We start from the raw sequence: 12,151 nt of genomic DNA on the forward strand, positions 1-12,151 counted from the left end.
CCAAGATACCAAATAATATTCCCATTGTAGCGTTGCTATAATCATAAAAAGAGGCGTGATTGGGTGGCTGTTCGTGCGTGAAAGAGAGAGAGAGAGAGAGAGACGTCGGGCTATCTGTATCCACTAACAGCTGGTGTCGATGCGTAATGACCATTTGTCTCCAGGCGGTCAGCTATACGGAGAGAGAGAGAGAGAGAGAGCGAGAGAGAGAGAAAGAGAGAGAGAGAGAGAGGGAGAGAGAGAGAGAGAGAGGGGAGGGGGGGAGAGATTCAGGAGGAGACGCTTCATATCGGACTTGTCCCGGACAACAAATGGCCGTGAACCGACAGAGAGGGGGAGTGTGATCCATGCTTTATTTTCCTTCTCTCTGTGCGACTACATGAGAGCCGTCTCCATGCTCACATCGTAGGTTAGAGAGGGCAAGCAGCGCTCTTTATATCCTCACCACATCTTTTTATTTTATTTATCCATCCGGCGGAGAGAGATGGGAGAGCCCTGTTGACACCACGGAGCGATACACGCTGAGACCGAGCATGGCTGTGGACGGTAGGAGCGCGTATTTATTTCACTGCACAGCATGTACCCAGACCCTCAGCATCCAAACTCAATAATGATCTCATTACACTACTTTCAGATTTTTTTTAATTACATTATTCTAACGGTTATATTTGTGATGTTATGTGATTCATCAAAAGCGTCACTGTAAGATACAGTAGCAGGTAAATGTAGCTGTAGAAACTACAATATGTGTGTAATTTACTTGATTTTGGATTAATCTCCTGGAGCTGAATCATCGCAGAATGTCAGATCCTGTCAAAACAAAATGACTCTTCTATTATTGTCTTTTATTGAATTTGACAAACTTGTGAAACTTATGAATGACCACATGCAGTCACAAAGTATCTACCGTTTTTCTTTGGTGCCTTATTCTGGTATATTTGTATTCATATGTTAAGCAGCCGACACATTCTACTGGAAATCAGAATCAGATTCATTCAAATTCTTCTGGAAAGAAGTCCAGTATTTACCGTGCTTCTATTTGTTCTTTCTGTTTCTGTTTGAGGGCCAGCACCTGCCTCAGCTGGATGAATTAGTGCTCAGCAGTTTAACAATGAGGCAGCGCTCTTTGTTCTTCGTGCTTTTGTTTTGTGTAATAATAGAGACAAAATGATGTAAACAGAGGTGCCCTTTTAGACAAAAATAAATGTCATGTTCTTTAGAAATGTGAGAAATCAAAGGAGTGGAGCTCCAGGTCCTGAACAAGGAGGAACCAAACACACACCCTCACCATCATCCAAACCAGTTTAACTTCACTTACAAACACAAACTTCACTAAAAATGCAAAAACAAACTAGTCCGATGTAAATACAAGCATATTGTTTTGAAGTGTAGACTAGGAACATGTATCTTTCTCGTTCGTGTGTAATCGAATCAATATTTTCGTTCAATTAAATGTCAGACAATAGTGAAAAGTATCAAAATGTTCAAATAGCTTGTTTTGTCTGACTGACAAAGATTTTCAATGCATTATGTTATACAACTGAGAAAAAGCAGCAAATCTTTACATTTGAGAAGCTGGAAACTGCAAATGTTTGGTAGTTTTGCTTTTAGAAATATAGAAACTACTTACATTATCAAAATAGTTTCGGATTAGTTGGCTTGTTGTGTTGGTTTTGGTGTTACAGCAAACCCCACATTTCTTCCATTCTTCTCTTGACTCCAACTTCCAAACTTCTCTGTAGATTTTTTTAGCCTGTATTTGACTTTGTAACCCACGGTGCAGAGGATGCTTTGACTAGACTACAGAGTTTTCTTACTTTGCATATGGCTCACAATTGCCGATGTCGAACAATTTACACAAAGTTTACATCTGGCTTTCTTCTCCCATTTGAAATTCGTAGCCAACCGGGCTTTAAAGGATTGTCAACTGTCGTGGCTGTTAAGAAAGTTGGTCGACATTTTACTGCCAAACATCATGAGCTGTTTTTCAGGTTGTTGACAAACAGGCACGGAGGTTCAGTCGCACGTCATAGTTCTTGCCTCCGCTTATTCGACGATGTGTCTGTGATAAACATTATGGCTGCCTGCTTCAAACACCATGATGATCATTTTTTAGAAACAGAATGGGGGCAATAGTCTGGAAACCTCCAGTTCTGAAAAGTGAAGACAAAATGTCCACCAGGGGGCGACTCCTCTGGTTGTATAGAAGTCTATGAGAAAATGACTCTACTTCTCTCTTGATTTATTCCCTCAGTAAACATTGTAAACATGAGTTTATGGTCTCAATCTCTAGTTTCAAGTCGTCTTCAATACAGCATGATGTTCATTTAGTAACTTATGGTCCATTTAGAGTCACACAGACCACAACTCTTTCGATGAGGTCACATTCCTGCAGCTTGAAGGGCTCTTGCGAGATATCTCGCCTACTTCTCCAGCTTCAGGGACAAAGCTGAAAAAGCCATTAACATTCTCTGCATAAAAAGCTCTTATACGTATAATTGTTGTATTGTTGTTGTTGTTGTCCCTTTATCTTGTGCTTGGCTGCTGGTGTTTGCTCCGGGCTAACTAACTTAAGTGAAGTCTAATCAGAGGCTCTCTCTGCTCAAGGGCAGAGAGAGCCTCTGTGACAGTGTCGGTGTTGAGCCAACGCCAAGTGTGTTTCCCATCTGTCCTCCGTCTACCGAGGCAGGTTCCCTCTTTGTTGGGACGCAGGACACTCGGTCACATATGCATGTATGCCGCGTGACACATTGTGCTATCTATAATTAATCCATAGTTTACTTAAGCATCATTAATTTACTCGGTGCCATGGGCTGACAGTGTGCCGTGCCACTTCAACTTTAAAGACTGTTTGAGGACATACACAGGGTTTTGACCCCGAAAGATCACAGAGTTGTTGTTTGGGAGGAACTTGTAAAAAATGTTTTATCCTTTCACCCAGAGCTGTTGGTTGGGGTGTAATCATTACTAAAGCAAAATCTGCGATGAAGAAATAGACACAGGAATACTTCATTCCATCGTCAGAATGGAGATCAGACTGCTCCTCATTTCACTGTGGGACGTCCTGGACTTGGTTTGGTAACCGTGAATGTTTTTGTTCAGCATGATAGCGGAGGTGATTGTTAACATTGGCATTGATTTCCATCTGTGAGGAGGTCGCTGTTACAGTGTTCGGTGGGCTGTCAGCTGCAGGCCTGTGACTCTGTCAATTACAAGGGGAGGAAATCTGAATTTTAAATGGTATAATAGACATTATTTGTCCCACATCTTCATGTAAATTGCTGAGAGAATTACATTTTCCGTCTATCTGGCTGCCGCACAGCGAGTCACGCTATGTAATTATGCCCCCTCCGTGTTTTTAGCTGTTGCTGTTTAGCAGAGTGGATGAAATTCATCGGATGTTTGCTTTAAAATCTCTCAGGACATCTGGCTGTCTTATCTGTGATAAGCAGCCATACAAATGATGCCACTGGCACTGTGTTGTCCACGTCATCCAGGAGCAGGGATGTTTTATCAGAGGAGGAAGAGAGCGGCTTGGTCCTTCGTCTGTTCACAGCAAGAACAGGCATGAGGGCAACCAGGGGCGTAAAACATAAAGACGGTTCAGGCACAGGCTTCTGGGCTGCATAAAGAAAACAGCCAATGTAACAATCTATTTGATGGCCTGTACCGTAAAACACTTGTTTTCTAAGAAGTAACATTGCATGTCAATGTGTGTGATTTGGAACCCATCTCTGTAATGTTTTTAATTTTATTTTTATCTGTTTGGGGGGAAAAAATAGTTAGTAGCGGTCACAAAATGATGTGCTTACTTTACATAAACTATAAAAAATATTCAATTAAATAAGTAATTTCTTATTTTCTTTGGTAGTTATGTCACACAGATATGCAGTGATGATTGCTGGGTAATTTATGTTGATATTGTCAAATGTCAAGTCTCTATTTGATCATTTGAGGACATGACGATGCATGTTTGTGTAAGGTGGCAACGTCCGGATCTGAAAAGTGAAGTCCATGCTTCATGTCTTAAAGCTGCATTCTCTCTAGTGTCCATCAGGGGGCGTCTCCTCTAGTTGTATAGCAGTCTATGAGAAAATGACTCTACTTCTCTCTTGATTTATTACCTCAGTAAACATTGTAAACATGAGTTTATGGTCTCAATCTCTAGTTTCAAGTCTTCTTCAATACAGCATGATGTTCATTTAGTAAGTTATCGTCCATTTAGAGTCAAACAGACCATAAAGCAGGGGATGCTTTAGGGCGGGGCTACACAGTGATTGACAGGTCTCTCTGCCAGAGATGTATACGGCATCTCTACGTCACTCCTCCTCAGTCCAAATATGGTCACTTCCACTCACTGGTTGCAAAAAAAACAAGATGGCGACGTCCAAAATGCCGAACTCAAGGCTTCATAATGTCAGTCCACAAACCAGTGGGTGAAAGACGACGTCCACTTATGTACAGTCTATGGTTTGTGTGCTTCATGACTAGAGTGCACTAGGGCCCGACATAGTGTGCACCACCGTGACTACTTTACGCAACTGGAGGCAACACAGTGTGTGTGTGTGTGTGTGTGTGTGAGGTGGTCTGGCTAAGCTCAGCATGCAGGATATCCAAAGATCCTGTCCGGTGCAGAGACCGCCGGGGTGGCTTCCATCCATCTGTTCACTGATAGACATAAGTGAATAAGCTCGCCATCAACCCTGACAGGCTCTCATGGAGACGAGCACACAGCTGGAGACAAATCCCCCCAAAAACACAACCCGTTAATTAATGTCTCTCTGAGCATGAGGGTCGACAGACCGCTGTAGGAGGGTCGACGTTCTAGGGTTTTCCTCCTTAAGGGGAGACACTACAGGTGAATAGGCTAAAATATTTAACTAATAGATATCACCATGAAACTTCACCAGTTCATTACTGAGATGACGGCTATTATCTTTTGTATTACAAGTTTTCTGAAATGTTATGTTAAAATATGCAAATGAGGCATTCTCTTAATAAATATGTGGTAGTTTGAATTCATTTCCAGAATAGAAATCGGAGCATTGAATGAAGCCAGGTTCAAAATGATTGTTTCATTTTGTTGACATATTAGAGTCAAAGGTTTTTTACAGTGTGAATTTTTAATATCTCTTCATATCACTTCATAAATCTGTCACCCGTCTGGACTGTTGTGAACCCTTTTGCCGGAAACCCCACAGAACACAAACACACCCTTTTCTTCTTCACAGAGTTGTGAGCTCCTTCAAACGCGAAACAATCGTCCCCCAGTCTGCACGAGTCCACGTGGGTGCATGCGTGTGTTTTTGGTCCATGTGTGTGTTTATGTCTGCGTGTGTGTGTGTGAACATGCAGATGAAGCAGAAGGGGGAAGCCAGCACCTCAGTGGGTGGGACGATGGTGGAGGCGTGGGGGGTGTGGTTTGTTAGCTTTACACAGACAAATACACTCTTTGTTGTTTTGCTGGCTGCTGCCTCCATTTGGCGCAATTGGTGTTTGAGCCAAATGTGTTAGTGGCCTCTGTAGTGAAGTAAAACTGGTAATAGTGTGTTAACCCTTACAGAGGCACAGTGTGTGTGTGTTAATGTGTCCATCGTCACATCAATACAGCGCAGGGAGAATCCTCTGGAACACACACTCCGTCCTGTCATCCATCATCAGCTCTCAGCCCTGCAGCTGCACCTGGATCACCATCACCTCTATAAACTGCTTCAGTTCTCAAAAATGTCCCGACAGGACTGATGAAGATCGACCGTGCTCATAAATTGTTCCCTCGGTTGAGTGACATCTTAAAAGGTTAAAGGATTTTTTAACTTTTTATTACAGCTTGTGTCTGATATTTGTCGTTTTGGCCGTTATTCTTTACTGGTTATGATCGCATTAATGGGACAAAATCAAAAACGCATATCGTTCATCTTACCTACAGTGCTGCTTATCGATCTAGATGGTTCTGGTGTTATTTACAGTGTTGGAGATGTGATTATGAGACTAGATGGTGCTTGGCTTGTGGAGCTCAAAGGGCCAAAAAAAGGATTTTATTGATACTAGTACTCTTATTGATTCTGCCTATCGATTCGGTTCCTTATCGATACTCTTAACAGTTCTTTTTGATCATTTTGTGAGAATAAAAGACGATTAATTACGAAAATGATCCGCATTTCTTTATTATTCTTCTATGTAAACAAAAAGTCTTTCTTGAGCAGCAAACACAAGACGTTCTAAAATCTTTAAACTACATTCTCATCTAATCAATGATCTCATTGATGATCCTGTTCTTCTGATCAAACTCCGTATGACATCACTACCATATGACATCACTACCGTATGACATCACTAACGTATGACATCACTACCGTTACCTGCTGGCTGCTCCACAGACAGACTGATGTTCTGCTTGTTGGTCACATGTTGTGATGAACTCACTTGTGAGGGTTTTATTGTGTTTGAGACGACCAGAGTTCTACAATGTTTCCTTCTCTCTGATCATGATGTGAGTCTCACGCTGTGCTGAGAGGAGACAAAGAGACAAAGAGACAAAGAGACAGAGAGAGGACTTCTGAGACGAGGACGTCTCACTGCAGAACTAAGAAAGTACTGATAGCAGAACCGCTAACTCTGGACCTAATCAATACTCCGGGTTTTACTAATTTAGAACCGGCGTTCGAGGGTTATCCCTAGCACAAAGACATGTTAACAGACTTTGAAATGCTAAATCGGTGGGGATCACCTTTACATTTTGTACCCTTTCTGACTTGACTTACATTGTGGCGAAAACTCTGGAAATGCGACCAAAGTTGCAATAAAGAGGAATTATCCTCTTAATTTATTATTGAGGAACTCGAGATACAACCCTGTATCTCGGGTTGAAGGCACTTAACACAGCTCGCTATAACAGAAATACAATTTCATTCAAACGAATAAACCATTTATTAGTTTGTGTTGATGGACATTTTCAATGAGTTATTGCTTTGGATGGATTTATCAAGTGCCCCTCTCAGAAGTCTGACCCCAGTGTGCAGGAGAGTGATTTTGTAGATAAACATTGATGCTCTGGTCCTGCAGGTCCTCCCAGAGATTGATGGAGTGGTAAAAGAGAGTCCGCCTAGGCATAAATCAGGATCAACACGAGGTGGATTTCTTTTGGATTCACACTTCGACTCTCTCATCCTGTCCGCCCTCGTCGTCACTTTAATACCTAGAGAAGTGACAAGGCGTCACGGTTCTGATCCAGTGCCCTCGTTCCGGGTCCGACTTCTCCCCCACCTCACCCTTCAGTCTCCTCCCTCCCTCCTCCCTCCTTCCCTTCCTTCGTCTTTCTCTAGCTGAATTAGTGTGCGCACAGGTCCATATCCAATTCCTCTCCTTTAATTAGCCTTCTGCAACCGGGAGAGGCATCAAGGGAGAGGGCTGAAAGGGTACAGGGATGGATGAAGAAGAGAAATGTAATTTTTCTGAAGGATTGCACTAATTAGATATAATTTCATACAGGGGTTGTGTCCCTGATGTATCCAACTGTTGTCACTTACTGACTTAATACCCGTAAACTCACTCACTGTCTCTCCTTCTCGCTGCGTGATCAATCTAATCAATGTGTTCTGGCCTTTCAGAGAAAGCGTTTGTGTGCTTTTTCTCCGGCTATAATTATGTCGATGTTGTTGTAATTACTCAATTTAACATTTATGATTATTGTCCATTGTTGATCTGCATCATTGCATTTGCCCTGGGAAAATGAGAGGAGGCCGTAGAAATAGAACACGAGTACCGTTGGGACCGTTGGGACCGTTGGGACCTTTGGGAACGTAACTTCCATATAAACTAACGGCAAGTTGCGGACTCACTAAGGTGAGCTTTCAACGGTAACGACTAAAACAAGAAGTGGAGTAGTAACGTTACAAAGCGCAGAGAGCCTGATTTAATGAGTAAAACTTAACTTAATGCTTCATCCACATTCTGTTGTCGCAGCGTAGCAAAGATCATTGCTATCAACAGATGAGGGACAACTTTGTTTGCCCCATTCTCTGTATCCAGTGTAGCATTAAAGCATGGTGGAGCTAGCAGGGTAAACTAGTTAGCTAGCTGGCTAATTCTACCATGCTTTAATGCTACACTGGATACAGAAGAGCCTTTCAAAGGATCTGAGAGTAGCTGAAAATATTAATGTTTAAACAGAAACTAATAACCCATCTATTCAATCTGATATAGTGTTATATCATTTTTGTTTTTTATTATCATTGCCTATTATTACATCCGATTTTCTACATTGTTTTTAGGCTATGGTTTTAGTATTTATACATATTTTATTTCTTATTTTGTTATGCTCTTTTCATTGTTGTATTTTATTTGTTTATTTATTTGTCTTATCTTAATTTGGTGTGCATTAGTCTCTTTATCTTCACTCCATTTTCGATTTTTAAAGCACTTTGATTTTGCATTTGATTTGTTAAAAAGGTGCCATATGTATGCCATATGAATAGAACTTTGACTGATAACGGAGAAGGATGAGCTAACTAGCTAACTAACGGCCCCACCGACGTGTGTTGTCACCATGAAAACCAACATTAGCCTTTATTTTTTGCACAAGTAAAATGAAAACCGGTCAATGTCCGTTCTACTCTCTATTTCTATTTCTAAAACGTGATGAGGCCACGTTCCACTAGTACCCCCCCCATGTCCTCAGTCTACATCCCTGGCCAGATGTCTTTCAGCCTGCAGTTTCAAGGAGAGAAGTCAACCCCCCCCACACACACACACACACACACGCGCTACCCTTCCCATTAGAGTCTGCTAGACAAACAGTCTAATTAAGTGTGGCCTTGCGTGATAGGGTGAGCTCGGAGCTTTTCACTCTTTTGTGAATAAGGTTGGCCTGCTCCTCCTACCGAGTGCCGGGGGTCAGCGGAGCCCGTAGTGCAGATTGCCCATTAAACCAAATGGCTAATGGCTGCGGCTACACCGTAACAAGGCAGACATCCGCTCACACTCAGGAGCTCAAGTCACGTTCAGCCGCCACCACCGCAACGAAAGAAAAAAGCAATTACATTGCTGCTCGCAATCTTGAATGCACGATCTGTGACAGGTCTGATCTGCATGTTTATATGCACATTCAAGAAAGCACGTATGTGTGACTTTGAAACTGAACATGTTTTAGACTCATTCCAACCATCGGTCATACCTTTTTTCCAAAAATAGAAATCAATTTTGCTCTCTGTCTTCTGCTCTTATCAGCGTCTTAGCCGTTCTCTCTGCTCCTCCAGACTATACTTCACACATTTGGTTTTTTCCAATCGTCCTACCTCCACGGTTCACCTTCTTGCTGCATATTCTACTGTCTCTCTCTCTCTGTCCTGTCCTGCCGTGTCCCCTGATGTGTGTTGTAATGGTGAATATGTGAATATATATACAGCTCTGACAGAGTGTATGGCTGTCACAGTGCTGCTCGAATGGACCCTTACATTTCCCGTGTCGATGTGCGGCCGAGTGTCAGCTCCACAGCTGAGGAGGTGAGAAAGAGTTGTTTAAATGCAGCTCAACTCTTTGTGACTCTCTGAACTTATTGCTGCTGCTTTGCACGCTCGTTATCTCCGACCCGGAGGATCACCCATGTGCGAGTGAGTGTGCACCTCTGCGTCTGTCCGCGGCTAATCTCACATTCTGCTGCAGCAAACTGGATCATATTTTGCGGTTGCACAGTTAAGGCTGCGTGCTCAAAGACCTCTCGTGGTTGCGGTGATTCACACTTTCTCACAACACCCTTTATTGCCTGTTTTATAATGCAATCGACTGCCTGCTGACTCCTCACTCACCACTCTTAACCGGCCGGTAGGGGGGCCGCTAGTGATAACACAGCTGAGTGAGCACACTTTTATTGTTTTGGGCGGTTTGTTTGGCTAACAGCTAACGGAACTACGAGTGCACACACTGTTGAGTACATCGTCCCCAAGACAGCTTGCATAATGTCGATAAAGAATCTTGAATCCTAATGTATTTTTCCTACATTAGTCCCTTTTTCTCACACATTCACTGCTTTTGTTTGAATGTTTTTCATGTTTCCTTTCATCTGCACTTTATTCTCACCTCTCTCTCTCTCTCTCTCTCTCTCTCTCTCTCTCTCTCTCTCTCTCTTGTCACCCACCTATAGCATCCCTCTGGAGTTACATTAAAAGAAGCCTCTTTCCAATCACGTCAAATCCAACAATCTCTTGCGTGCTCATTGACAAAACGAGATTTTCACTTAGCGAACGTTTCCCCCTTTTTCCCTTTGAACTCTCTGAGGCCAGAGGAATCTCCGGCTGCGATATATAAAAGCCATATGGCACTCTGAAGAATTACCTCACGCCTTGTCAAAAATATATAGCAGAGATTTATAACGTGCTCGAGCTACATGGATATTAGAGTAGTTTAATGTGACATGCAGGTTTCTGTTTGCGTGTACATATAATCAGATTTTCTGCCTCTCAGCCAGTCAAATAAGAACCCACTCTGATTTTCTTAATGTCACAGCCCAGGAAATGTCCTGGAGGCTGAATGTAACCCTACCTCATGTGCCGGCTTCTTATTGAATCATTCATTCTCAGAAAGACGATACGATGCTGGAGACCTTCGCTTATACAACATCTAGGTTACATTTTACAAAGAGAAATAATATTTTATTTTGATCTGTATTTAGCTTTGGAATCCCAGACCGGTAGCTGGAGTTCTTCTTCCTTGGTGTCATTGTTTTTCTTTTCCACACCTGTTTTCTTCAGATGTTTGGATGTTTTAATCCTTCACTTTGGTCCTTTGCTTCCATTTACATCGTGTGTCGGTGGAAAGAACTGTCCGTGCACTCTTTGTGTAGAATAATGCTCTTTAGAGCGTCTGCACCCTTTTGACCTGATTTTGTGGGAAATCCACTGAGACATGTGGCTGTTGTGCCTTATCCGTAGATTAGGAGGGATTTGTCCCGTAAAAGTGGGAGATAGAAGCAGCGGGACGTGATCGCCTAAGTGCTGTGTTGGTCACAAAAGGCCGTGAGGCTGGAAAAACAGAAAAAAAAAAAGACTCCTGCAGCGATACATGCGCAGCCATGTACATTTTCAATCTGTACACGCACCCGGGGGCAATGTAAGACTTTTGCACATCCTGACAGTTGCTTTGAGGAATAAACAGCCATCAGTTTGCGTCCCAATCTATCGCCCTGAAAGCAGTTTCCTCTCATTCCACTTCATCTGGCTTTGTCTTGTCCTCCAGTCCTGTTACAATGTTGTTTTTTTACAGAGCTTTGCCCCAGAAATAGTCTCTTTTTTTTTCACTGAGCTCTGAATGACAGAGCTCAGTGGAAAGTTGAAAGCTGAAAGTGGAAACAAGACCGAACCATTGTCGCGGGAGGCAGCCGAGGTTACAGGGGCCGTCAGTCAGAGTCAGTGGGGGCGGGCTCTAAGCTGTCACCCCGACGTCTCGGTCTCGCCCTACATATCAGGTCACTGGTGCTCTGCAGGCTTTGGGTGTTGGCAGGAGCAAACACACACACACACACACACACACACACACACACACACACACACACACTTATAAACTCAAGCTACATGCATACAGTTCATGCACTCGCAGATGGAGACAAGAGGAATAAAAACTGACACAAATCAAGTATTCTAAGTTTGCAAGAATCTCTGCGTCATCAAAAGATGGAATAAATGTTTTTACAAAAAAAGGATCCCCAGAGACGGATCTTTCTTAAACTTTACAAGCTTCTTTAGAAGCCTCTGTGGTGGGTGACAGCAGAGGAAACTTGGAAAGTCTGGTTGGATGAGGTGCACCTAATTTGGCTGAAAGTGATGTAATTAAAGGGTTGCATAATAAAGCTCCTCTCTCTTGTCCTCTTTCATCTAAAGTTAAAATGCCTCAGTTAACACGAGTGTAGATGTAATGGCTCAGACATGGGCCTGTGTGTGTGTGTGTGTGTGTGTGTGTGTGACTTGAAGAGAAAGAGAAAGTGAACCAGGTCGCTCACACATGTGCTATTAGTGCCCCATTGTTAACACGATGTCTGTGAGGGATAATTGGAGTGTGTCTGTTTCAGGAGCCGGGTGAATAATAATAAGGAAATGGTTCAGCAGAGTTGAATAGAGAGTGTGTGTGTGTGTGTGTGTGTGTGTGTGTGTGGGGGGGGGGG

At 42.8% G+C, this 12,151-nt stretch overlaps 1 protein-coding gene across 2 annotated transcripts in view; it reads left to right on the top strand.

The window, feature by feature from the left end:
* The first annotated feature begins 228 nt into the window (after positions 1-228).
* LOC116382149 (sterile alpha motif domain-containing protein 10-like) overlaps positions 229-12,151 on the top strand; it is a 50,053-nt gene continuing 38,130 nt past the window's right edge. For both annotated transcript variants that reach the window (XM_031844933.1, XM_031844932.1), the window contains exon 1: positions 229-546. In XM_031844933.1, coding sequence (XP_031700793.1) covers positions 534-546 — 13 coding nt within the window. In that variant the 5' untranslated portion in view covers positions 229-533. The remainder of the gene's footprint in view (positions 547-12,151) is intronic.

This window comes from Anarrhichthys ocellatus, unplaced genomic scaffold (genome assembly GCF_004355925.1).
Source record: "Anarrhichthys ocellatus isolate YVR2014 unplaced genomic scaffold, GSC_Weel_1.0 scaffold5, whole genome shotgun sequence".
NCBI lineage: Eukaryota > Metazoa > Chordata > Actinopteri > Perciformes > Anarhichadidae > Anarrhichthys > Anarrhichthys ocellatus.